The sequence below is a fragment of the Oryzias latipes genome, chromosome 13 (genome assembly GCF_002234675.1).
Source record: "Oryzias latipes chromosome 13, ASM223467v1".
In the NCBI taxonomy this organism is placed as follows: Eukaryota; Metazoa; Chordata; class Actinopteri; order Beloniformes; family Adrianichthyidae; genus Oryzias; species Oryzias latipes.
The window spans coordinates 15,847,337-15,875,179 of record NC_019871.2 but is presented as its reverse complement, the minus strand read 5'-3'; the positions used below and the strand labels follow the sequence as shown (position 1 = coordinate 15,875,179).

General features: G+C 39.7%; 1 protein-coding gene across 1 annotated transcript; it reads right to left on the bottom strand.

Moving 5' to 3' along the window:
• Window positions 1-15,403: 15,403 nt before the first annotated feature.
• pde9a (phosphodiesterase 9A) lies at window positions 15,404-26,350 on the bottom strand. Its single transcript, XM_020708286.2, has 19 exons — window positions 26,224-26,350; window positions 25,715-25,843; window positions 24,648-24,718; window positions 24,064-24,141; window positions 23,796-23,839; window positions 23,652-23,706; window positions 23,444-23,514; window positions 23,262-23,349; window positions 23,099-23,180; window positions 22,936-23,010; window positions 22,759-22,845; window positions 22,515-22,619; window positions 22,312-22,394; window positions 21,890-22,046; window positions 20,698-20,811; window positions 19,908-20,012; window positions 19,701-19,829; window positions 19,518-19,613; window positions 15,404-17,990 (listed from the first exon to the last, which is right to left on the bottom strand). Exons 2-19 carry the CDS (start codon window positions 25,781-25,783, stop codon window positions 17,928-17,930), a joined length of 1,572 nt encoding a protein of 523 aa, XP_020563945.2. The 5' UTR covers window positions 25,784-25,843; window positions 26,224-26,350; the 3' UTR covers window positions 15,404-17,927.
• Between the last annotated feature and the right edge of the window lie 1,493 nt (window positions 26,351-27,843).

Genomic DNA, 27,843 nt, shown 5'->3' with positions numbered 1-27,843 from the left:
TTGTCATCAAACAGATCAAACTGTCCAAATGTAACTGACATTCAAACCATAAACAGAAAAAAGAATTTTGTTGTTTCTATTGCTCTTCCTCATAGTTTTTTGTGTTCAATCTTACAAACACTACATAAACTGGCCTCCAATCTGTGAAAGTTTTTTCTTACAGTAAAAACTTTAAAACATCAATATCCACAAAGATATTTTAAAAACAGGATAGTGCTTAGGATCAGTTTTTTATTTTAGCAAGGCTGACGGTTTTTGGTAAAATAAACTTCAGACTTATGAATGATCATTATAAAATAAGTATAAAAACACATACGCGCGTGTGTGTTTTTGTGTTCCTATACAGAGTGACATATTAGGAAGAGGGGTATTTCAACTGAAAGACTTCCCAATTGTTTCAAATTTATACCTGCACCTGTGCTCCAACAACTATGACTTTTTTTAAATAGGCATTGATGAGGGGGTAATTGCATTTGGATTTACTGAGGTGTTGATACTGCATTCCAGTGAGAGAGAGAGGGGGGGGGGGGGGGTGTTTATGTGCATGTGTTTGCTTGCCTAAAATGAGCTTAAAGGATTGCATTAGTCAAGAATTTGCTTTTTACCTAAATTGATTCATTTTAAGAAAGTAAGGAACCCAGACACTTCTTCAACTCATTATTGTCATTTTTTTTTTTAGAATTTACTGCTTGATTAAATGCCTCTGGAAAACTTTTTTTATTTTATTTTGCACGGTGATGCAAAAGTTTCAATACAGAAAAAAACACCATTTCCATTGTGACAGTGATGGGGTAATGCTCCGTTACTCTCTGCACAAATGTTTTTTCATATTGGTTTGCTTGAACAGTTTTAATCAGGAAGTCTCCAAAACCAACATGCTGATGGGGTTTTACCACAGCAGCTCTGCAGAATGAGGACAGCCTGAGGGGGGGGGGAAGTCAAAAGCTCTGTGGTTGATCTGTAGCTGATCTCTCCCCCAGACAGATGCCAAAAGTGTGTGTGTTCCTCTGAATGTGAAGTATTTGCTTTGGGAGAGCAGGAGCCGAAGCGCGAGCTCTGATGATATTTTCATATCTGTGGCTGCCTTCTTTTCTTCCCTCTTCTGAGCTGCTGTGCCGACAGTGGAGTTGAGGCGGGGGCCAAGTGAGCTCCCCGCTGTAGGCTGACTGAAGATATCTCCTTACACTCTGTGGGCTTCGGGGGGCCACAGCAGTCCTTCTGGAGCACAAGCTCTCATGGAAAACAGTCAGGACAGCCAGGCGATGATTTAAAAACACATTTGAGCCATATTGGTTTTTCGAAATAAACATGACCCCCCCCATGAAAAATGGCACGTCTATTAACAGGGAAATAATCAGGGGGAAAAAATAAAAAAAAACTTCAATTTCTGGAGTAAAATTTGCTCATCTAATGGTTGTATGACAAAAGGATGCGATGGAATCCTCCTGACAAAAATCTTTAGAGAAAGGTTTGCCCTCTTGTCTGAGCTTCATCCAACCAGATGTTTTTGACATTTTTTTTTCCTTTGGGTAAGCATCTCCTGCAAAATGTCTGCTGTTGTGACATGATAACTTTTACCCAGTAAGAACAAACCCCCTAGAAATAAGACAAAAATGAGAGAAATTGTATTTTAATTTGCAAAAATCTGCCTATGGGGTAAGAAAAAGGCTCTAACCAAGAATTCTTATTTTAAGAAAGAATTCTTGTCAATGAGACATGTTTTCCTAAACTAAGGTAAATTTTCTGTTGAAATCCATCTATTTTCTTAATCTGCTGTATCACTTTTGAGGTCATGGAGTTGCTGGAACCTGTCCTAACTACTGCTGGGCGAAGGCGGGGTACACCCTGGACAGGTCGCCAGTTTGTCGCGGGGGGAAAAACTGTCTTGATAGGATTATTTTTCTTGCAAGACAGAAAAATAAGAACAATTGTTAATGTCTTAGCATTATGTTTTTGCAGTTTACTATGCATAAACAGTTAGCTTCTTTTGGATGAATATTTTGATACATGCAAATGTCTGGAAATAGATTTTAAAAAAAATCATTATATAAAACAGTTTCAGAAGATAGACTGCAGTCTCTTCTGTGTCATCACAAGTAGGAGCAAAGTTAAAAGGAAACATCCAGGAAAAGCCTCCTTTGTTTCCATGGAATGAAAAAAAAACCACACACCCTCACATATGTTTCCTCATCTTGCTCGTAAGAAGGGAATTTCATGGAAATTCCCATAAAGTTAATGACAGAGAGAGGCGTTACAGATACAGGAGGGGAAATAAAGGTTCTCTTTGAATTGTAAAAATAAATAAACATGTTTGGGCTTATGGCCTGCAGCATTAAGAATCTTTCCTGGCAGAGTCCCAGCAGAAGATGAAAGGCAATCCTGCTTTAAACACATGAGAAGAAAAGTATCATTTATCGTTCCCCATTATGGCAGGTCAGAGCTGTTATGATCTGATGGCTCAGGTGGAGCACATTTCTCTTTGTTTCTGGAATATTCACATACAAATACTTTGAGCCCGATCTTTGTGTACTTTTTGACTTTTTGTGCAGCGGAGAAAAACAATATCCTGTTTTTGTATGTTCAAAGCTATAAAGATGAACCTCCTTCAGTACTTAATTGATTGAATTAATCTCACTAAACATCATGAAGTGTCTTTTAGCTTTTTTTTTTTTTTTTTTTTAACTTGTCCTGTCCAACAGCTAGGCAGGCAGATGAGAGCTGAGGGCCTCTTGTGTTGGACATATTTTACTTTAACAAGAGGGGTTATTAATCTTCAGACAAACCAAAGGTATGACTGAACAAACCCCTTTTGTAATTGAGGCCAAACTTTTATTCATTTCAACCATGATTGAAAATCTTTGGTGTTGGACCGGACGGAAAATGAAAGAAGGGAAGAAGAGGGAGGGATGTCAGAGGGGGGGGGGGGGGGGGTGATAGTGAGAGGGGGGGGTAAGACCATGAAGCAGCATAAAGCAGACAGGTTTACTGGTTGTTTATCATTACGGTACAGTTCAAATGTAGTACAAAAAGGGCGGGGCCTGTTCACACACACTCAAATATTATCAACACACCTGCTAGCTGCAAAAAAATGTTCACATGTCAACATGTACACAAAACAGATAGTGTTCACGAACGCATACCTATGCCTTTAAACCAACTAGTGTGAAATCTTTCATTCATTCAATCATGCAAACTATAAGTGCAAAGTGAGCTAACACCTGTGCTCAGGTGAGTGTTTATGTTCTTCTAAAATGGATGGTGGAATGTGAAAAGAAGGAGGAGGAGCGCCCAGCCACCCCCACACCCAGACCCCCACCACAGCAGCAGCGGCAGCCGGAATTCCCCCAACGCCACACGGGAACAGGCAGGGAACGACCGCCCCCCGGGCGACCAAGACCGCCACCCAGGCCAGGGCCAGCAGGACCGCCGCGAGGCCCCCAGAGCCAGAGAGCAGGGAGGCGCGGAGGGAAAGATAGCGCCGCCCCAGCCCAGCCAGGAAAGCAGCCCCCCAGCCGCGCCGGAAGAGCCCAACGCAGGGCCCCACCGGAGAAGGACGCCCACAGCCCCAGACGAGCACCCCTCCACCACCCAGGAGTTCCGGGCATCCCCCCGCCCCAACCCCAGGTACGAGCCAGGACCCCCCAAGGGAGACCCGCTCCGCACTCCAGGCAGCCACCCACCCGGCCCACGGTTGGTCCAGGGAGGAGCAAGGCAGGGGCCCGCCGCCCCCGCCCAGGAGGGGGGAACCCCGGAGAAAAAAGGGTGGCCCACAAGGGGTGTTATAAATATGGCCCGACCAGGCTCGGCCATGTTGGAAGTTTGGCGGGGCCCAGCGCTCAGGGGCAAGGACCAGGACCCACCCCCCAGGGACACGAACACCCCCGGCTCAGGTGTAATATGAACCCCCCCACCGTGCGGAGAGAGCACCGCCGGGCCCAGGGAGCCGGCACCCAAGGGACACGGCCACCATCACCAAGGGGCTCGCACCCCCCACCAGGGAAGGGGTAGGGGACAGATGGACCCAGGTCCCACCTTCCTTGCAAAATGTGTGTACGTGTATGTGTGTATGAGAGGGTGTGTGTGTGCATGTGTGTGTGTTTATGTTGGAATGTATATATTGAAGGGGGAGGGGTGTGTGTACTAAGGAGGGTGCAGTTAAAATTGGCGAGTAGGGCACAAGGGGGACATCTCCTGATTACTCACAGTGATGTCCCCTCACCCTCCCCACCAAGGGGCCCTAAATGTCTAAGGTGCGGTTAAAATTGGCGGGTAGGGTGCCAGGAGGACATCTGCTGCTTGCTTGCAGTGATGTCCAAGCACCCCCCCTACCAAGGACCCTACATGTCTAAGGTGCAAATAAAACCGAAAGAGGGGGGGCCCACTCCATACGGCAACCATAGGAGGGGGGCCACTGCCAAGTAGCCCCCCCCCAAGGCGCATCGCAGGCTAGACCCCCCACCCCCTCACCCTAATATGAGGTTATATGAGGAAGGGGGTAAGTTGGGGACAGCTGGTAGACTGTCCCCCGGTGGTCAAACAGCTGTCCCCCAGCCCCCCCCCCCCAGCAAAGAGGCCAGGGCCACCCAGCCCAGGGGCCCCACCCCCGGAGGCGCCGACACCCCAGGCCCGGCACCACCCACCCCCCACAGAGAGAGAGGAGCCAGAGAGCGCCCCCCCCCCCCCCCCCCCCCCCCCCCCCCGGAGCAAGCCCAGGCCCCCACCCCCAGACGCCGGCCCTAGAGGAGCTCTGGTCAGGCCAACATCATGAAGTTTCTAATCTTAACAGTTTATACTCTTACAACAGTAATCACCTTTGCCTTGCTTCTAAAAGCTCATATTTAATCTTTTTGGTGTTTCCTCTTGTCTGACGGAAGTGATTATGTCACGCCCACACTAATGTGAGGTCATTTTTGATTGGTTAACCCATCAGGGTATGATGTGCTGCCTTTTTTTATATAACTTACCCTTTAGAGGTGAAACACAACAATGTATCCATTCATAGAATCACAGATAGGATCACAGATCTTGGTGGGAAAAGAAACAAGTCTGCTGTCTTTCACAGCCAAAAAAACTTTATTTTGTGTATCTACAAAATCTTGGAAAATTTTTCCCCCCAAAACACTCTTTCAAACTTACATTTCAAATGTGAATTTAGGACATTTATTTCAAAATTTTGGCAACAGGTGTGAGAAGAGCAACTGCTGCAAAGTCAAACTGAAAAATGGGATGTTTTAGCCCTCAAATCCTAAACATTTCCATTGTTCAATAAAAAAACGACATAAAAACAAGTCATCAATTAAAAATGTACTGCTCGAAATGCTTGTCAAAAAAGTGCATAAAAAAGAAAAGAATATAAGAGAAGTGGGAAAGGTAAAACTTAATGATGGATGATGTTTGGCGGGCTCTTTTCCATGCATCAGATGGTGCCGATTAAAATCTGAGTTCTGAGAATCTGGGAACATCTGTTCAGGATACAGAGGAGATCTAAATATTTAATTAACCACGCTGGTTGTTTCTCCTCCGGCAGCCCAGAAGGGAAGCAACCAGTGATTTTCTTATTCAGGGGATGAGGAAGAAATAACTCCCTCTTAACAATTGAGTGCTTTTAATAAGTTTGCTAGGATTTAGAAACAATCATAAACCCATGTTTTGAGCTGAATGATTGCCTTAAATGTACAATTAGTTTTTCCATCTGGTGTTTTTACAACTTCATACAATTATTGTTGATTGAATTTATTACTTTTTAGCGTGAAAAACCCTTATACGAGCAGCTATTTAAGGGACATTTTGGGAACTTGAGGCTTTTCCTTTAAGCAGCAACTGTTTTACCATCATTTCTTTTTAGGGTCTTTTTCTGGCTGCTGGATTTCACCTGCCAGAACTGCTGTGATGCATGAATTTGAAATTCATTGGATTATCGTATCTCACCAGTAAGCCGTGAATTTTTGATTTTAAAGGGCTGCAGCATTATAACAGGCTCCGTCCAGAATGAGGTCAGTAGTGGCTGTGAACGCAGAATTGCTTATGCAGACTGGAGCACATATCAGCCCAGGAAGTTTTCATCCAAACTGAAGAGATAAGAGTGGAACGTTTGAGAAACAACCAATGAGTTTCTCTGCGGTCTGCATGGAGTTTCACAGAGGGGAGTCTGATGGCCATATGGCGACAGAAAACACGGTCTCCCACAAAATAGGGATTGCCAAAAAAAAAAAGAGCATTTACTCATTAAGTACCTTTTGTCACCTGCAGACCCATGCAAGTTCTTTGGATGTCTAGGGGTTGCAGACTGGTGCGGCACCGTCTTGCAGTTCCCCTGAGACTTGTGCAGTCATGAAAATGAAACATACTATTCCCATGCATGCAGTAAATGTATTGTAACACACTTATGACATACGGGTGAGGGCTGTCATACGGTGCCCTTACATTGAACTTTAGTGAGTTGCGCATACTGGCTCCTTACTGACTGCACACATGGGATGTCCATGTGAGGTGCAAGTGCCCATAGGACGCCCTGTGACTGCGTCTCACCTACCTCACCCTTAGTTACCCTACATGTTGTAAAAGCGTTCACTACGACCTGTTGCCCACTGCATGCCTTTAGAAAAAAGGTGCATGGACATTTTTGCTCTACGGGCTCACTGAGTGCTCTTCGATCTTAAAATTTTGTGGGGCCACCTGCGTGCCTCAACCTGGTTTCCCCATTTTTTGTCTGCAGACAGCCCATGTCCATCTGTAAGGACAGATTGGGAGTTGGGTCATCTAGACCCACTAGACAGTGCTCTGAACCTTTTTTCTTCAATGATTTGTGATCTTCATTGGTGTCCATGGATAACATGAAATCTTTCCACCTTCATCCACCTTTGTCATGGTAGGAATAACACGTCAATGTAAGGGTGGGGTCATCTAAGATAGCACAAGGGTCAATTGCATCCCATCATTTTTAGATGTTTCAAAATGACCAGGCAGTTGATTTTAGTGTTGTCTTGGCATGTAAGTGAATTATCACAATAGATGGAAGGTAAATCCCAGCAAAGTATTAAATTTGTGTTTTAAATTGAAGACGATTTTGATTTTGGTTTCTGCTTCTACTTCTACGTAGTAAAAGAAGGAAAGAAAAGAAAGAAAAAAATATGAAAAATCTGTGACAAACCAAATGTGTGAATCAGTGAAAGCAGATTTGTTGTTGTGACCCCTGAAGGGATATGCTGAAAGGCAAACAACATTTCCAGCTCGTGCACTTTAGCTTTTAATTAATCCAAAAATATGCACCAACAGTCAGTTCTAAAGGAGCAAATCCACACTCTACATCATCTTTTAACACAATCCAAAAGAGTATTTATCACTGAGATTACAAATACAAAAAGCTGAGAAATCCTCACTTGTCAGTGGTGACAACTGAAACCGAAATAAGTGCACTTCAGCCCTGTGCTGTGATCTGAGCTGAGACGACTGCAGAAAGATGTGAAGGTACTTTCTGTCAGTGGTCTTTTCCTGTAAGCATTCTCCGTATGTTCATCTGTCATTAGCCCTGCTTTACCGCTGTAACAAGCTGGCAGCTCATGCAGATAATCACCATGTGGTCCAGCACAGTCACGGCACAGCTGCTGACGTTCTGCCAGCACACAATCAAGATTCCTGCTCCAGATTATCGCGCTGTGAACACACTGGCACAGGCGCCTTCCTCCATATACGCCGGGGCTTCTTTCTTTCACTGGGATTAGCTTTCCAGTCGTCAGATGCCAAGCTGGCCTCAATACCTTTCTATGCTGTGTAATTATGTGAGTAAAAAAAGCATGACAGTCAGACAAAAACACAAATCCAGGCCAGTCAGCACACAGAGAAGTTTCCTGATCTAAATATTTGTAAAGAGTTCAAAAAAAAGAAGCTGTTACCTTTAATTACACCACACATAATATGTGACATCACTGGAGAAACGTGTGCAGTGTCAGAACATTAAGATGTGCACAGACTTGTTTTTTGTTTTTGCTTGTTTTGTCAATGCTCTTGCTCTGTAAGTAGAAAAGCTTTTATGAAGTCTTCTCTCTGAATCTCAGAGATTCTGAGAAATGTTTTCTTTTAAGCCTTATGGCATTGTCCTCCCCAAATATGATCTCGTCATTTAGTGAAGAGAAACCCAACTTCTTAAGCATATCTTTACAAGAAGAATAGGCATGTTTTAAAGGCAAATATAAAAAAAAGGATGACAGAAAGCAAGGATCATAAAGGTCTGCCCCTACAGACTAACTGTACTGTCGACACCAGCAGGTAATACAGAGCATCACCTCAATCTGTCTTCTTCTTACCCCAAATGCAGCCATGACTGGAATAGTCAATGTTGTTTCCCTTTCGGCTTTTTCCATCAGGGGTCGCCACAGCAAACGAGTCGCATGGTAAACTTGGCAATGTTTTACGCCGGATGCCCTTCCTGACGCAACCTTCTCAAAGCAACTGGGCTTGGGACCGACACAGAAGTAGAGAAGGGAATCTGGAATAGTCAATAAACAAAACAAAAAAAATAAAAAACAGCTTTATCAGGAGTGCTTTTCATCAAAAAATTCCTCCCAAAAAGTGTCATACCATTGATTTGCAGTCATTACAGGGCGGCCGCGGTGCAGCGGTAGGGCGGTCAACCCCTTGATCGTAATATTGCAGGTTCAATTCCCACCTTGCACGCCCATATGTCGAAGTGTCCTTGGTCAAGACATCGAACCCCACCCTGCCTCTGGTGGGAGGTTGGTGCCAGTGTTCGGGAGTGGAGCCACCATAAGTGTTTGAATTTGTGTGTGAATGTGACTGTAAAGCGCTTTGGGCCTTCGAAACAAGGTAGAAAGTGCTATATAAGTAAACGACCATTTACCATTACATTTTGTAGAAGTTAAAATGGACACAAAACTATTATCACTGATTTTCAGCCATCATACTTTTATAATTTATTAAAGTCAGAAAACTCATGCAGTAAAGAAGATTTATTTCCATTTTTCTTTTAGTTTGGCACAAGGCTCCGTTCAGATACATAAAACAAAGATCTCCATAGAAAACTTTGGGTTTTAAACTACCCCTAACGGAGCTTACAGGTGGAAGCCGGATTGGAGGGTGGGGTGATGAACGCAGAGCTTGCGGAAATGGAAGAAGAGGAATTGGACCGCACCTGTGGCACTTAAGTAGGACGCTAAACAGGTATGTTAATTAGACTGAACTGCCCGCGGGGAGGAGTAACCAGATAAACACACTGCTCGAGTTGCCTGCCTGAAATGCTGCAGTCGGAACAAGATGTTACAAAGGTTATCCATCCGGCACACAACAATACACAACCCAGAGATTTTGTGAGGCATTTTCTCTGAATAATACAACTCCTCTGCAGGTTTTGCCTGCATGAGGGAATCAAGATGAGCAAGGATTCAAACTAAATGATGTCATGCAAAAATGGTTACTTTTGATAAGTCTGCTATCTATCTACAATGCAAATTGTTTTTCTTGCACTACAGCAAATCTTGATTTGGGCAGTAAAAAAGAAAACTAAATGAAATACAACACTTTAAATGGTGGTCATGATTTCACAAGTATTTTTATGCCAAGTAGGTGTGGCTGACTCCAGTTTGGCTCAGACATCACATGATTTTATTAATACATTTTACAGAAATGTTGGTCGAGGACAATTAGGTATTACAAAAAATAAATCAGGAACAGTGCAAAAAAAAGCATAGACATACTTAAAAAGGACTTGATGATACTGAAACTTATTAGTTTGTCTATTCTGGGGATACATTTCTTTATAGTCATCAACTTTTTAACTGAAACCAACAATCTAAATTATTGGTGCTGTACTGCACTTGCCCGAATTAGTCAAAATAAGTTAAGGTTTTACCTCAAATAAGGGAAAAAACTGATGTGTTGTGATTCAAGGATGTTCATACATGTGCATGCAGGATAAACCCCCCGGTGGATCAAATCTATGATTGATTAAGCTGTAAAAAGAATTAAATAAATAAAACACAAAAATGTGTTTGTGAGAAGATTAAAAAGAAAGTTTAAATACCGTAATAGGAAGACTTGAATTAGTGCAGCAGATAATCATAACGCAGATCATAAATATTTCATCGGAGAGCCGTTTTAACAGGTCGTTGCACAGGTGTCTGTGCCCCGTGGCAGACTGTGTGAGGTCTTAAAAAGCCCACAACTTCTGACTTTGAACTAAAGTCCGTTGTTAGGTCTAGTTTATTGTTTCAAATAAAATCAAAATATTTAAAATATGCACTGCAAATATTAAATCTTAACAAAAAGAAGACTTGTTTAAAAACATTCTTATTTTCTTTCCTGGAAGAAAAATGATTTTATCAAGAAAGTTTTTCAATTATAAAATAATTTTAAATGTGAAAAAAACTATCTGAAGAGGCCAGTTTTTCTTACAGATTTTTCTTTTTTTTGTTTATTAAACAAAATCTACCAATGTGATAAGAAACGTACGTCTCAAGGGCCTGTTTTTGTAGTGTACTCAAAAGCAGAAGTCTCAATTAGCAAGACAAAGAAACACAACTTGGCTACAGATGAAAAACAAAATCTGACACATATCATGTTTTTGACACTGCCACAGTCTTGAAAAGCGAACACAAAAATGCAGCACCAGAATTTGGTCGAAAGTCTCCCTTTTGCCCTCTGACCTTTTGCTACTATTTGGGATGTAACTGTCTTCAGTAAATCTGGCTTGAGTCTTACAGTCTAGCACACAAACAAGGAGCTTGGCATTCCTGTGAATGTGGGAGTCAGACACTGGGACATCCATGATGATTTATCTTTCCCTCCTGCAAGCGTGCCTTTGTCTGCGGTAAGACTTGCTGACACGAAACAAGTTGGAGCTGCGGTGCTGTCCGGTCACCAGAGAAAAGGTTGTTTGCTCACTCGTTCCCCTGACTAGAGCCTTGGTTTATTTCTGTGGTGTGACAAAAGATAACTTGAACTGAATTTGGTGGAAGAAGCAAAAGAAAGGAGAATCAAAGCTAAAAATAAATGAAAAAAATTACGGCAAGCAGAAAAAAAAAGGAAATTAAAAACAGATTCACATACAAAGGCTAAGTTTGCAAAAAGGTGCCTGTTTTTTCCTAAAATATCAGCTCTTTCCACTTTAGCCTTTGAGAGGCTGCTGACAGCACACAAACCTCACTGACGGTTCTGCTTATTAGGTTTGAGAGTTCAAAACGAAGCTGCGTGGATGTACAAAAGCAAACAGAAGTTACACAACCCTGAGCTTGATGTGAGGCAATCTCTGCAAAGGGAATACACTAAGACAAGACAAAAGACACAACAAAAAATGTCTGACTTAATCATATCAAAGTGAAATGACAAATTTACATTTTTATGATATCTATCTATCCATCTATCTATCCATCTATCTATCTATCTATCTATCTATCTATCTATCTATCTATCTATCTATCTATCTATCTATCTATCTATCTATCTATCTATCTATCTATCTATCTATCTATCTATCTATCTATCTATCTATCTATCTATCTATCTATCTATCTATCTATCTATCTATCTATCTATCTATCTATCTATCTATCTATCTATCTATCTATCTATCTATCTATCTATCTATCTATCTATCTATCTATCTATCTATCTATCTATCTATCTATCTGTCTGTCTGTCTGTCTGTCTGTCTGTCTGTCTGTCTGTCTGTCTGTCTGTCTGTCTATATCTGCATGTTGACATTAACACCATTTTACAACAAATATTAAAAAAAGAATCTTATCTTAATGATTGGTTTCTTTTAAATGGGTCACTTTAATTTAGCTTTATGATTTATATTGGTGAAGGTTTCTAAATGTATTCTTGATTTAATCCAGTAAAGAAAAATAATTTTCTGCTTTTTAGCAGTAAGTACATGATCTTGTCATGACACCTCCACTGATCTGTGGCAGTTTGTCATCAAAGGTTTAGTCCAGCTTTAAGTTCAAGCCAAAAGCAACAAGGTTTCAGATTTCACTTACAGTTTTTCTCCATTGGTTTGGTTCTTTTCTTGAAACAGAAATTATTCATCTTCTTTACCGTTTATTCCCTTTCGGGGTCACAGGGCTGCCGGAGCCTATCCCGGCCACTTGGGCGTAGGCAAGGGATGCCCTGGACTGGTCGCCAGTCTGTCGCAGGGTAGAATGTCCTCAATCACACATGCATTCGCTCTCACACTCACACCTATGGTCAATTTAGAGTTGCCAATCAACCTATTATATTCTGAAAATTCTAAGATCATTTGGTCTTACAGTTCAGCACAACACTATAGCTCACTTGCAAAATCTAATATATCTCCCAAAACTGTTCACTCATGCTTCCAAAACTAAATTCATTTCCCATGTAAAGAGTCAGTGCCACAAAAATGGCAAAGATCCTTCTCAATTGCTTTGGCTCATTTCTTGAAGCAGACTGGACGTTCTCAACACTCTTGGTGCTTTTGCCAAAATAATGTGGATGGTTCGGCACAACACCATGGTTCTCCTGCAAAAGCTCATATCTCTCCCAAAACAATTCCTTCTCATTTACAGTCAGTGCCCCCAAAATACTTTCTCCCTTTGGCATTGTGTAGGCACTGCAAGTCAAAATGATTAGATGTTTTGTCACTACAGCAGAGGACCATTGAAATATCCCTCATGTCCACCTTTCAGTCTTAGCTCAGTCCATTATTGACAATGGTTACTGTACTGTTAGTGTGTAGCTAACAGAATACAATTTTGTATAAAACTGAGAAACAGAAAAAGGATTTTAGGGTAAGAGTAGCCTCTTAGGTTTACAGTAACAGCACATATTGCACTCATACTGCCAAGGAAATCGTAACCATTATCATTCACACACATATAACTTTCATACATCAGAGTAAAAAAAAATGTATACAGCATACAGTTTTTCTCAGTCGCTTTAGTACAATTCTCAGATCAGAATGAAATTCCCAAAACTATTTGTTCAATCTTCACATCATGATGTCACTTGTGCACATCATATAAGCAGTTTCTCACTTCTTTGAACAAGTTGCAATTGCTTTGGTACATCCATGCAAATGATTATGTACAGTTCTCTGCTCTTTGCTACATCATCAATTGTTTATGTCATGTTGATCAAAATGTATTATATAGTTCACTGTGCAATAGTCTTACTCCTCAAAACACCTAGTCATTAGTTCATCGTATAAGTCATTAACAGCAAAATGGTTGACCAAGTTGTCATAATGTGACAAACATATTTCGCAGCATTGCAAGAGAGGATATTCGCTGTGATGTGGATGAGAATTTGTGGCCTAACATACAGGAACGACAAGAGGTGTAGGAAGACCACACCAATTCCTACTGCACTGCCTGTACCGTTGTACAGAATATTGTCCTATCTTTTTTTCCCTTTGTGTTACTGTTTGCAGTGGGTTTTTTCTATGTTGGTATGACATGGTCTGTCAACAAATTACAATATGAACAATAAAAGTGTAAATGGGAATCTTGTCCAGTCTCTTGCAATCAAACAAAAAAGGTGTAACTTCCATTTTACAATAATTGTCATCAAAACTTTAGCCATAGTTTACATCAGAACCTCCCTCTAAAGTACACAGTTATATTGACAACGTGACTAAGTCATTTGACTGTCTTGTTCGTAGACAATGACACAAGGACTTGACATTCTGATGGCACTGACATGTTCAATGACATAAAGACTTAGTTTTGAGAGATGAACTAAAGATTTTTAAGCAAGTTACAGGCTTTTGCAAGAAATCCCTAGAGTTTTGCTATTTGAACAAATTGTTTTGAGAAATGCACACACATATTTGCAAACTTCAATTCTGATCTGAGAATTGTACTAAGGCGACTGAGAAAAACTGTAATATACTTTATAATATAAACACAAAGAAAAAACAATGAAAATGACATGCAGCTTACAGTGCTGTAAATAATGCTTGAGTTTCACAACTATCAGTTCTTCACTGGTCGCTGTCCTCACCCTCCCTCTCCTGGCCATCGTCTTCACCCTGCTGGCCATCCTCACGCTGCTGTCTGTCTGGCCACAGATTCTCGTCCACATCACAGAGTATAGTCTCCCTTGTGATGCAACGAGGGAAGAAACGGCGTGCATGTCGCAACCATCCCCTACACTGATCTTCTGTTACATCCTCACAAGCAGCATCCATCGCATGGAGCAGGGACCTCTGATCTTGAGCCCGATGCTCAAACACTCTCCACCTCCAAGCGGAGAAAAACTCCTCAATAGGATTGATGAATACGGAGAGTAAGGTGGTAGGAACACTATGACCATCCTTGGTTGAGTAGTGAACCAGGCCCTGATGAGCGGGCCACGGTGGAAATTCACATTGTCCCATAACATATAGTGGTAGGTGAGGCCCTACAAGACCACCCTCATTTTCAGGGATCAAAATGAAGGCGGTCCAAGAAGATGAGGAGCTTCTGTGTATTGTATGGGCCAAGATTGGGGATGTGAGTGGCCACACCATTCTCAGATATGGCACCACACATAGTTATATTGCCCCCTTCCTGGCCTGGAACATCCTCCTTCGTTAGTCAAGTTCTAGTCTAGACTGTCAATTTCTGTAATAAATGTATCAAACGTTCCAAGGGATTCATATATCGTATTAATGATATTATGTTCTTGACTGATTTTGACAATTGAACAGACTATTGTGCATGTGATGACTTACACAATCAAATGATGCTGAGTCATTTTGGAGCGAACAACCATTAGACTGAGAATCAACAATCAGTTTAGATCAGCAAGATCTATTAACTTGGAAATTGTGCTAAATGTAGGCTACCTGTACTTAATCAATTGCAAAGATGTACTGAGACATTGAGACATGTACTAAGACATTTGCAATTTGATGAAACTAATGAGAAATTCCATTCTGTTGTGAACAATTGCCAAGTGGTTTGGAGGTTTGTCCATGTTTTTTTGAGAATGTAATTTCTGTTTCAAGAAATGAGCCAAAACAATGGAGAAAAAGTGTAATTTAGTGCTGATCTCACAAAAAACATGAAGCGAAATTACAGACTGGGTCAAGGAAACACAGCGTGATAAATCTAAAGAGCCTCGTTCTGACATTATGCCGTAAGATGGTTATCATAAAGATTAAAGTAAAACGTCTGAAGGAGATCTTCATATTTAAGACCTAAATACGTCTTAAATTCTGCACGCTGTCTTGACTTGTAACCATTGAACCTTTTGTGTATGGCATCTTAAATCAGCAGACATGCGGCAGAATGCAAACACTAGCCTGATAAGACACTGTATTGTTCAATCAGCGCATTCCTGCAGGTTCATTCTGTATTTGAATACATTTTTTCACGCAATGCTAAAGAACCATGATTCAAAGACTGCTAATTGCTTTCATTCAGACAGGACGCACAAAAATAAATTTGTTTGCTTCTTTAATCTCATCAAGAACAGTTGCGCTTTCATTTTTGTTACTCTGAGATTGTCATCAACATTGCTGCAGAAAAAAAAACATAAGGTCTGGGGAAAAAAGTGAATTAAAAAGATTTATTAAAGTTTGAGAGGAAAAAAAGTGACTTTAAATAGAGATCATAAATTTTGCTACATAACTGGCTGCGTGGTTTCATTAGAGCCATGCAGGTGGTATTCATTTGGCGCTGATGAGACTTGCTGGAGATGTGATAACAAAATAATTTACAACCTGTTGGGAAAAAAAAACAGTCACAAAAAAATTGGGGAGTTGCCGAAGGAATTTTACCACCATCGGATATGGTTAACAGGGAAGTTGTTAGAGCAGAGGTGAGTGCGTGCTTGTTTGTGCGTGCTTGTGGGTGCGTGCGTATAGGAGAAGAATAAGTGGCACCTTTGGATAGCACTTAAATATAGATAATTCCACATACTGCTCCCTGTAATCTAACTTCAGACTAAAATGTGGCAATAAAATATCAATCAATCAAAAGCTTGATTGAAAACATTATAAATGAATGCAAAACAGTGTTTGAAGGAGCTTTTAGCTGACATGAAAATGCTGCTTTGCCTTTGTATATGTAAATATGCAACAGTAGTTAGGGTAGATTTGTTTTTCTGACAGTGAAGAAGGTTTGGTAATGCTAACCTTGTGCATGTACAGTCTTGTGTGTTTTACTTACACAAGATTTTTTTTTTCTTCATTGGGAAAGCAACAAAAATAGTTTCACTAAAATAGATGGGACCATAACGGATCTCATATGGCAAAAAAGAAGAAGTCATTTTATAAAACAAACCAGTTTTACTTGACAGGTTATTGAAATATTTTCTCTTTTCTATGCCCAGCATTTTTAAGAAAAGAATAGTATAGGGTTGTCTTTCAGTTCCATATTTTGATGTGGAGTAATCTAATGCTAATTTAGTAAAAGTACCGTAATATGTTGGCGCTGGTTTCTGTAAATATGTTGGTAATACTTTTGTGAGGTCAAATCCATCTTTTTTTACTATGCATATTTGAAACCTTTAACATTGCTTTGACATACCGTAACTCTTCAACTGTTTCTGCAATCAACATTGATGCAAACCCGTTTTTCTCCGCGACAGAATCAGCTGATTTACATTGCTTGCATGAGCACTTCACTACTGTAAAGTGTTGCATATCAACGCAAAGATGCTTTTCTCTGCATCTGAATCCGCTGGAATGACATTAGTAGCATAAACGGTTTAAGAGTTACGGTAGTCAAAGGAATGTCAACGCGGGAGTTAAAGCTCTGGTGTTAAAGGGTCTATTTAGTGTTAAATGAAGAGCAGCTGCTAAATTGTCCTACGTTTGGGTAGGCAACAAATACATCACCAAGTCAAACAATGACTTTAGAAAACCTTCCTAGATTTTGTCACATTTACAAAAAAAAAATAATAAAAAATACAGTGGCTGGGGAGTGAGGGGTGGTGGTCAGAAAGGTTGTTCAATATGGCAACTAAATGGCTTAAGTTGGGTAGTAGACATACTCCATCATGTGTTGTGCTCCATAGTAATACAACACACACAGGAATTTATATTTCTAGTGAGATGTGATGAAAGGTATGGTGCTATAATCCATGGGTCCATTTAGCTGCAGATGCATGAAACCACACATAGTTTCCTTTCATTTTACCATGTTTTCCTTTGTGTCTTTGTCTTAAATCTGTGGAGTTTATCGAACAAAGATAAAGTACAAACTCACAGCAGATATATTTCCCATTTTTTCTACTTTGATTTTAGTTGATAAAATATTTTTTTAACTTTAGACTACATCACAGAGATCATCCTATGGAATGTTAAGGTTAAAAGTGTTTACAATTCAACCGATACCTACGTTAAACACACATCCCTATTCTCCCTATACACTAAATTTATAGAAGAAAAGCTTTTTATAATAACCAGGTGTTGTTATTTGCAAATGCTTAAGGGAAAGTATCATTTACAGATGAAAATGACCAGAAATTCTTGCGCCCTGAAAACAATATAATCAAATCAGAGGTTCCAACAGACATTCAACTGCATATACAGACTCAGAGGACATCATACATTAAACAACCAGTTTTTGAAATGTGAGCTTTCAGAACAATTTCAGAGAACATCCTATGCTATATTTAATTTACTTTGAGACTACATAGTGTTATGTCATAAAAAGGATGACTTTTTTTAAGTAGAGTATAACCAAATATTTAAAAGTAGATTTTTCTTTCCATAGGAACTAAGTAATTAATACTATTACAAATATAAATAAATGAATAAATAAATGCACAAATGAATAAAACCCAAACAAAAATTTTAAAGGAAAATAAACATTATATACAAAATAATACAGGTCTATTTAGTGACATTCAGGAAAGAAAATTGAGATGAAAGCTGAAATTCATTCCAGTTTGCTCTCTTTAGTCTTTAGTTTTTTTTTTTCTTTTTTTTTAACATCTTGTCCATCCTTTTGCAGTTGTCTTCACTGGGGCTTCATTCTTGTTTTCTCAAAGTCTTTCTTGAGTTTAATCATAAATGGTGATTCCTGCAAAAAAAAAAAAAGAGTCTAAATAAGCAGCAGGACAGTCAAAGAGAGAAGTTGAAACAAACGTTTTATACAACTACGGTGATTGAAGAATCATCGAAAACTGAAAAAAAGGTAAGAACTACTGCTACTGCACCAGGAAATGCAGATTTATCTTTGGGAAAAGTCTAAGACGAAGAACTGCATTTTTTGAAGGTTTAAGCTCCTTGTCTGTAAAATGCAGTTCATAACTGTAAAAAAAAAAAAAAAATTAAACAAGAAAAGTTTGATGTGTTAAAAAGATCATAGGAACAACTTTTTCATCAGTTTGCGTTCACCAAAATTAGACTAATTCTTTTTCCCCATCAAATTAAAACTACTAATTTTTTTCAGTACTGTCAGTTTTTGGTGCTTTTCCACTTTTGCAAAGCAACATACTATCATCGTTGACTTATTCTGCAAAGCAAACCCACAAAGGAGGATTTATGTGAAGCTTGTGCTAATTTAAAGGGTGAATTCAAAGTGATGAAATAGCTGCACATACCAAGACTTTTGTTTTCATAGACAGAAAAGTCGAGTGGGAAGGCGAGCTGGTGTGGGAAGCGGGAGACACGGACCACTTGTAACACTCACTAGACACAAGAACACAACCAGAGAGTGGCTTGCTTTTACTTACGCAGATACAACTGCACTCACAGCAGAGCTTACATCTTCTTCCAGCCTAATGACATATTTTCAGTTTTTTCTTCTGGGCCTCATTGAATAAAAGACTTAATGTTAGCAAGTGCTGTCATTTGTGTTTGTATATCAACCTTTCCGCGGCGCAGTGAACAAATAGTGATAGTTTCCTGTGAAAAAGGCAGTCTTTGTAGCTCTGTAGTCGGAATGCTCAGTTTTCAATGTTTTGTAACATTGTGATTTACTTCCAGCTTTACTGTCGCACAGCAAAACCAACACCTCCACACCCACTCAAGAGTGTGAGTGATGAATTACTGCTGCTGCGAAGCAGCCACAAGCAACCCTTTGGTTTGGTGTGCTCTGCCTGTTCTTGGTTCTTGTGGTGGGAGGACTATGTTGTCATGCAATTTCACTCCAATACCTCAACACGACATTGTGTTTTTGCCAATAAACACTTTTAAATGCTCCACACTAGTTTAAAAAAGCTATGTTAATGCTTAAAGTCCCACACTGATTGTCTTTTGATCTATTGTAAAAGCGTTTCCAGTGGTTTTTTACTTATGATTAAGCCATTTTAGGCCAAAATCAAAAAAATAAAAAACTGTTGTTTTCCAGGGTTTCAGCGGAGCGGCAGGAGTTCTTTAGAAATTTGCCTCTGCGTTGCGGGTGAGACTGTTGGTGTACATGGATCTAATTGTCTACAAGGGAATGGAGTGGAGCAGGGATTTTGTGGTTCGCCCAGAGTATTTTCTACATAACAAATACAATCCTTGATCATCAGCTCCTGATTTACAATGACTTGAATAGAGAAATACACAGAAATGCAATTTTAAGCTTAGTTTTTTTACCTTAAGCTAAGCTTAGTCTTACCTCTGATATGGCGTCTTCAAGCTGCTTCAGCTCCTCATAGTGGTCACGGGAGTCTCTTAAAGGCTGAACCATGATCTCCTCTATTTGAGGAAAAAGCTGAAACAAAAATAACACAATAAACATTAGTTAATTGCATTAAATAGTGTCTCTCAGTGAAAAATGGTGGTAGTAACATGAATCTACCTTCATGACTGTCTCAAACATGGGAATCAGCACAAACTTGATGAATCCAATCTGTGCAGTGGGTTTGGTGACTTTATCTCTGTCCATGAAAGGGGCCACTGGGAGGCCCTCGGACTTCTCCCTGTCGCTCTTAAATGACCACAGCACCATCCAGTCAGTATTCTCAGCTTTTTCTTCAAGCTGACACTCGTGGTTAATGTGAGTTACCTGCATGAAATACTCTTCCAGCAAACAGTCCACCCATGGCTCAGCAACCTCGGCTGGTCTCACCTCGTTTGAAATATCACAGCACTTGATCATAACCGTTTTAAGCTGAAAACGCACAGATAAGTGTAAATAAACATTTAATATGCTTGCAAGCAGACGATTAAAGAAAACAAACCCTATCTAGCCTATTTAGTAAGGCTCTGACATGGATTTGGTGCACTGGGGTTCTGTCCTCTATTCTCATTTAATTCTTCTCTCCTCTATTCTTGATCATTTATTTATTATTTAGTTCTCCATGCCTCTGTTTGGTGCAGTGTGATTGATGGAGGAGCGGGAGCGATTCCAGAATCAAGTTGGCTCGTCTGTAATTTTCTACCTGGCCGTGGACCTCGCCTCTGGCTCGTCTCGCGCCCCTGACGCTCCTCGAATTCTATCTGGATGAAGCCAATCTGCTATTCAAACATGTAGTGTAGTGTTAGATAAGCCAATTCTGCTCTAAGAGTTCTGGTACATCGCCTCTCCATCCTGGAAGACGATCCCCCCTTCATATGGACATCCCTGAGGTTTCGCTTTTTTTTCTTTACCGAGAAGGAGGGTCTAAGGGCAGGGATGTTAAGTTTAGCTTAGTCTATATAGTTTAGTTTAGCAATTACATGTTGTATTCTCTAACTGATTTCATGTTCTTATATAATTACCAGTATGAAGCCCATTGAGACAACTATGTTTTAATATTGTACTACATAAATAAAATTGAGTTGAACTCAACTTTGCAAGCAAAACGTGTACATACACTTGCCACGTGCTCTTCATTGGTGAAGTCAAAGTGATCCACATTTAGCTTAAAAGTCTCAAGTATTTCCCCGTGTCTGGCCATGTCGGTGGCCAGAATGAGAGTGATTATTCCCTGGAAACACAAAAGTATCACATTTTTTTGGCAATCAAAGAAGTTTTGAAATCACCAAAGAAATTCCATGTCCTGTCAGCCTTAGCTACAAGAAATCCATTCTTCTTCAAATCAGTGGACTAAGACTAATATTGCAAAAATAAAAGTCTGAATTTTTCATCATATTTAGCACCCATTCTGATTATGTATTTTCCACACTATAAGGTGCACATAAAAGCCTTAATTTTTTTCAAAAAATGAATGTGTGCCTTCTCCAGAGCACCTTAAATATGGATTAATTCTGGTTGTGTTTACTGCTGTCGAAACAATTTTGAGACAATGTGTCAGAATATCAGCCTGTTTGCTCATGTGGTACTAACAAGGTTGGGGGTTAGTAAAGTCACAGGTACGTTTGTTTTAGCTGTATCTGTGGTTTTTTTTTACATTTTCCAAACAAGGTCGGGAGTTACAGGTTTTTGAAATACACTAGCGCGGCTAAAGTGCATCTGTATTGGACTGTTTTTTTTTTTTACATGTTACTATCAAGGTTGCGAATTAGCATTTTCTGCCCTACAGTTTGGAAAATATGGTATATTTTACATTTCTGAGTTTTTAACATGATTTTTTTTTAGTCATTAAGTACTAAAATGTCAATTAAAAAAAGAGGTAAAAAGCCAGATGTGTCAAAGAAAATGCAACCAAATTGTGAGCTAAAAAACTTTAAGAACATAAAGGTAGTATCTTTGTAATAAAAAAAGGTAAACAAAAGGTTTTAGCTTGTCAAGAAACAGGTATAAAGGTAGTTCTAGATTCTGAACATCAACAATAAAGTTTAAATATTTGCAAAGATTGAGTTGTTCATAATTTCAGTATTAGTTATTTTATATTTCTGAAATTTAAAGTTGTGAATTCAAACAAAAAGATATACAGTACATGTGCATTTGAATCATCTAGTCCAAAGGTGACTCTGGCTGTCACGAAAAGGCAATTTAAATTTTTAGCCCTCTAAGTAGAGTGCCTTCAAGATAAAATGATGACACTGAATAGCCAGGGCATGTAATGCCACATCTAGTAAAACATTGGAGATTTCACATCCCACCTGGCGGATCTTTTTGAACGCTTCTGGATCCACGTTGGCAAAGATGTTACACTCAGGAAGAGAAAGTATCTGAAAGGCCACGGCACAGTGATGGTTCTCCAGGGGGGAGATGTCGTTGTAGCGTACTGCCAGCTCTGTCCGAGCATTGATTTGGTACCTGATAGATGGACGACAGCGTTTAAATGGATGGCTTGAAGATGGCTAGATAGTCCATTCTCTGGGATTTTCTACTGATAAGAGGGGTTCTCACCAGCTTGAAGCCCATCCAAAAACAACACGATTATCTCAATCAGCTTGTTTTCATACCTGATCTCGATTGAAGCTGAACTAGTTTCACAGTTCATCAACAACAATAGGGGGTCAATAGGCCTTCGCACTGCTGTGCCTCTCAACACTTTTGCGAATAGAATAGTGAATCTTACGTGTTGTTGTAACCAGGGTGGTCCAGGTCATGGCACACTGCAGCTGTCATTAAAATTCCCAGATTTGTGAGAGTCAGCTTCTCCTGAACAAGGAGAGGTACTGTCAGGACAAGCAGAACTTACCTTGGGCAGAAGGTGTGGATCATTCAGATGAATAATACCCTAAAGAAGCATTCATACACATAAAAAAGTTGGCCCAATACCTGCAGGTTGCAGAGGTGGATCATGCCATACATCATTTGACTAACACAGAAGCAGTGGCGAAAGTTATGGAAGGGGTTGTTGCGGTAGTTCTCCTGAATTGCCAACTGTAAGACAGATAATTACCCATTTTATCTTTTTATTAGAAACTCTTTATTACATTTTTTTAAAATTAGGTCTGCCACTCCTTTATGGTAGCACAACTGTAGTTTTGGTGAAACTAAACTAATTGCAGTGCAACCATACCAGCCAGCGCTTCAGTGTGATGGGGTTCATGTTAAATTCCTTCACTAGGCCCAAGTCGTGGTACATGTACTCCAGACAACTCAGCATCTACCGCCGCAAAGACAAAGAAAGAAATAAAGCCAACATTTGGTCACATGGATGGTACAGAGTAGTAATAGATGATGAAGATCAACAAACCTCATTGTGTTCCCAATGCCAGACATCAAATGTTGGCTTCTTTAACGCATCAATGGTCTCCTGAGAGAGTGTGTACTATATGTTCCACAACAGTATAGTCATTAGAACACTGAAAGAATTTAAAGAACTGAGAAGTCTCCACAGCTGTATGTGTCTCAGATACCTTTGGATAACTGGGGACATCTCTTCTTGGAGTGACCTTCCTGCCATCGTCTAAGAGGGTTGATTTGCAGGGACAGTTTACCCTGTGATGGCAACAGACACCTTAAAAAAAGTCATTATGTTGTGATGTACAGGATTCAACTCCATGAGGGACTTCATGTCACCTGCCACCGTGTTTCGTGCTCATCTCATCTTGAAGTTTCCTCAGATCGTTTTTGCACTTCTCAATTTCCACAACTTTCAGACCCTCCACTAAAAAAACACAAATAAACAATGCATTGATGTTTAAGACATATTTGGTTATAATGGTTCTGCTGTGGTGTGTTCCGCTGTCTGCAGCACTCACGTTCCACTCTCTTCTCCAACACTGCCAGTCTGTTGATGACCTCAGTCTTCAGCTCCTTAATCTGAAAAGCTCTATCAGGGAAAAGCAAAACATGAAAATGGATTACTGGGAAATTTTTGTGTATGACTGACCTCCCAAGAGTCGACTTTGTGAGAGCAGACTGCGTGACTAAGAGGAGGGCTTAAGTCATAACATAAAAAGGTGTTACCTGCTGAACTGCTCGGCCACCTGGGACAGCACATTCTCAACCAGGTCTTCCTTGTCTGCGAACACACACAAAAAAACCCTGACTTTGAACCTTGTTACATTGTAAGACTTTATTATGGAGAAGAAAAAGCAGAAGAAACTCTACCTCCAGGCTGAGCGGTAGACAAAGGGACAACTTTATACAAAGAGCTGTGAAAGAATCAAATGATCATTCATTAGAATTACAAATGATCTCTTTTGTTGTCTCCTTACAAAGATGTGCACTTTCACATGAGAAAAAAGAAAAGAAAATAGGAACCACACCATTTAAATATCAATAATAAAGGTAACTAACTAACTAAAAATAAGATATGTTGGAGACTTGTAACTTTAGATTTAACAAGCAACACAAAAATAAAACGTTTGTATGTTACTTTGGAGAGTTGGCAGGCATGGTAGGATCGATGGAGACCATTGCACCTTCTGGACCCACAAGTGTGATGGCCGTATTCCTGTAGTCAGAGCATGTCTTTTGGTCATTCGATCTAATTTCTACCCATATCCACTGTTTACTTTATTTTTATTTTTACTAATCTGCAGATATATTTTTATTTTTGAAAAAGGTTTTTGTGTTTGCATGGCTTAAAGTTAGGCTTGTCCCAAACAACAAACAGCACATTTACAGTTTGGTCTTCATTACACTCAGGTTGATGTGTGTTTGCCTGTGTTCCACTCTGATTTACATGTCCCCTGCTGCTTGTTTCGACTAAAGTTCTTTTCACTGGTGAAAGCACAGGATACTGGGGGAAAGCACAAAATGCTGCTTTTGTCATTCATCGTTGCTTTCTTTGATGTGCCCTGCTAATGCAGCCTGTCCTTTTGATCACTGTGAGACGTGTTCGATATTCATCACATTCACTGTGTTTCTTAACCTTCATTTGTATTTTTGCTGCAGTTTTCCAAAGCGACGTAAATGTAAAGCAAAGACAAAAAAAACAACAAAAAAATCAAAACAAACCTGGGAATATTGGATGAGGAACATAGAAGCTCTTTGATGTCACACGAATTGCAGTGCCGACTGAACAACACCTGAAATATAAAAAGTGTTCTTTTATTGATTGGTAAGAATACATAGGCTCCACTACCTTTTTATTCTCAATACTTTGTCATCTGTATAGTTCAAATATAATTCATGAGGCTTTCATATGTTATGCAAACATTTTCATTTATCACAAATATATATTTCTAACAAATAAATCGGTCCAGCTGGAAGGCTCACTGCAGTGTCATCTGCAGCCCTCTACTTGAAACACACTCTATCATCAGATCAGCAAGAGCTCCACTTGCATGACACTAAAGCTTATGCGTCTGCTGTTCTTACTCTGTGAGCAATCAGCTGTATATTTGTTTTTTTTTCCAATGGTCCAATTATACCATGTCTTAAAGAAATGAAAGGTGCTTTAAGCATTTTACAAGGAGGTGTTTGCTTCTGTCAGTAACACCTGTAAGACTAACCCAATTTTAGCTCCAGCTCAGGTGGGGATATTCTACAGGGAAAAGCTGCTGTTCCGTCTTGGATATGGAAATAGAAAGGCTTCATTATTGTCATGCTTGTTTGGAGTTCATTTTGCAATTAGGTTTTATGTAAATACACACTCAGATTATTTCTCAAAACCTCTCAAACAATTTTAATTTACTACCAAACTCATAGAAGTTGAAAAAAATGGTTTGGATCATCAAACAAACAAACCAAAAAAGTAATTAATTATCGCTTTTTTTATTTTTACCTGCATAGTTCATGTAAACAAATAGGTTTATTCTGGACGTGTGGCACACAGTTTTAAATGTCATTTCACAATCACTGCAGTCCTGTTAGTTTAAATTATGCCACTCATTACTATTAAGCTGAAGTCTTTCCTATCTATCTAAGTGATATTTAAACCAAAAACACACATTGCTAAGCAGAAAAAAAAAACATTACCTTATTTAAAGATTTCAGTGAACTTAAAATGAATAGAAAGGAAGCTATCAAAAAATTTATTAAAATGAAACATAAAAATATAGCAATTCCAAATAAAGACACACCTTTTGCATTCTTCCATTTACATCAAGGTAAATGGTTCTGGGGGCGTAACAGGAGGAGCTGGAGCCCATAGTAGTCTGCCTCTTCTCCCAGAGCACCCACCAAGGTTATGGTTTGAAACTTTGCTAAATCTAAAGAGCCAACAGCCAGGATTTTACTTAGCAGGGTTCTGCTTAGTAAAACCATGAATGACATCATGCTATTAGAGACAATTATGTATGTGAAATGAAAAGCATTTTCAAACATTAATATAGCAGAAAAAAAAAACCATCCGCAACAGTTTCTGGTTCCAACGAACATGCAAAAGTAGAGAATGCTTATGTAAAAATGTAAAAGTATAAGACATTAACTTAACTTAACTTTTGTTGTCTGCAACTATTTACAAGTGTAACATTACATTATGTCTCCTCAATATGAAAAAAAAAACATCTCTCCCACTTAAAAAAGTTTTTTTCTAATATATACACAGAAAAATATTGGAAAGTGTCAGTGCATCTGTTGTTCAACTCACAATATCAGCGATGCGTCGTCCCCCGCAATGACTGGAAGTGATGTCCTGGGTGCTGAGAGTGCAGCTGACTCACTCACACACAGAAGCTTAGATAAGCCCATGCAAATTGAAATCTGTGGGGAGGAGAGGATGGTTATGAGTGATGTACCTGGTCATGAAGGCCATGTGATAGATCTGGAGTACTGGTGACAACATATAAACCCCACAGTGGTTGCTATGGCACTTGTTATGTGCAGAAAAAGGGAAAATCTCCTATGATGACAGAAGCTTTATCTGTAACACTTTAACAATGAGAATGGATGGTAAGATATGTTATTTCTGAACATATTAGGTTACAATTGAAATCTCAAATATGCCTTAAAGGCGGACAATATAAATATCAGTTCGTAAGATAAAAGTGACAAAATGAAATGTTTTCCTACAAGACAGTCACTTTATTCAACTGAAAAATTTACACGTACAAGTTAGGGTTAACACGATATTTCTAGAGGCATAACAAGGCCACAAAAGGATGTAATTTCATGTAAAAAGGATCATACATCGTCTCAATTTAATACAATTTGGACTCCTCCACACCCACTTGTGGTACACCAACACACTCAATATTTTTTTTTTTTTTACTCTCAGTTGTGATGCCATTCCCAAGAGTCTAATTACTTCCCACATTTCCACGATCTTCTGCAACCCTGGAGAAAACGTGGAACATGACCGGACAGAACGTAGGACCATGTGTCATTGGGAGCAAGGTAAGAATGACCCACTTTTATTACCTTTTTGTCTTGTTGGAAAGCATGAATGATTCTGGATTTTGCTTGCCTGCTGTTATGTGAGTGGGCAGGGATCCAGGATTATTCATGAGTCTGTGCGACTGTGAATGAAGACAACGGCAACAAGATCAAACCGGGAGGACCACATTTGGTTGCATAATCATTAGATTCACACTTTCAGTGATAGAAGATAAAAAGACAAGTTGATTACATTTATGCAGATTTTTATTTCAAAAGGCACCCAGCTGTGCTTCTGATGGGATCTTTTTATGCTCGGGATGGAGACACTTTATGTGTGCTTTCAATTGTATCTTTATACTTACACTTAACTCAAAGTACTCTTTGGGGGACTTTTTTTTTTCAGATCATCTCAAGGTAATATACCTACAGTTGTGTTGTACATTTTGGAAATCCCTCCTTTTGGCTTCTATTCCTGCTTGTGCAGGGTCACAAGGTTGCTGGAGCTTATCCCAGTGGATTCAAGGCAAAGACATAGCACTGGATTAAACACATTAACCTAAGTGGCAATTGTGATTTAAAAAAAAACGCATGAAACAAAACCCACAAATACTCAGGTAACATGCAAACTTTGCACTGAAAAGACATAGCCAGGATTCTGGATTTGACCAGGGTATTCTTTCTTCTTAAGGCCCGTACACACCGGGACGAATATTCGCCAGGCGTTATTCGCCAGCGTTTTTCGCCACGTTTTTTGTGTTCACACCCAGGCGATTTTCGCTGACGATGAGCCGAGCGACCATGCAATTTCATTCCCTGACATTAGATGGCGCTTAATGTAAACAGAAATGCTCCTGTACACAAGGTGGCGCTGCGCAACTTTACGCTTCTTAAA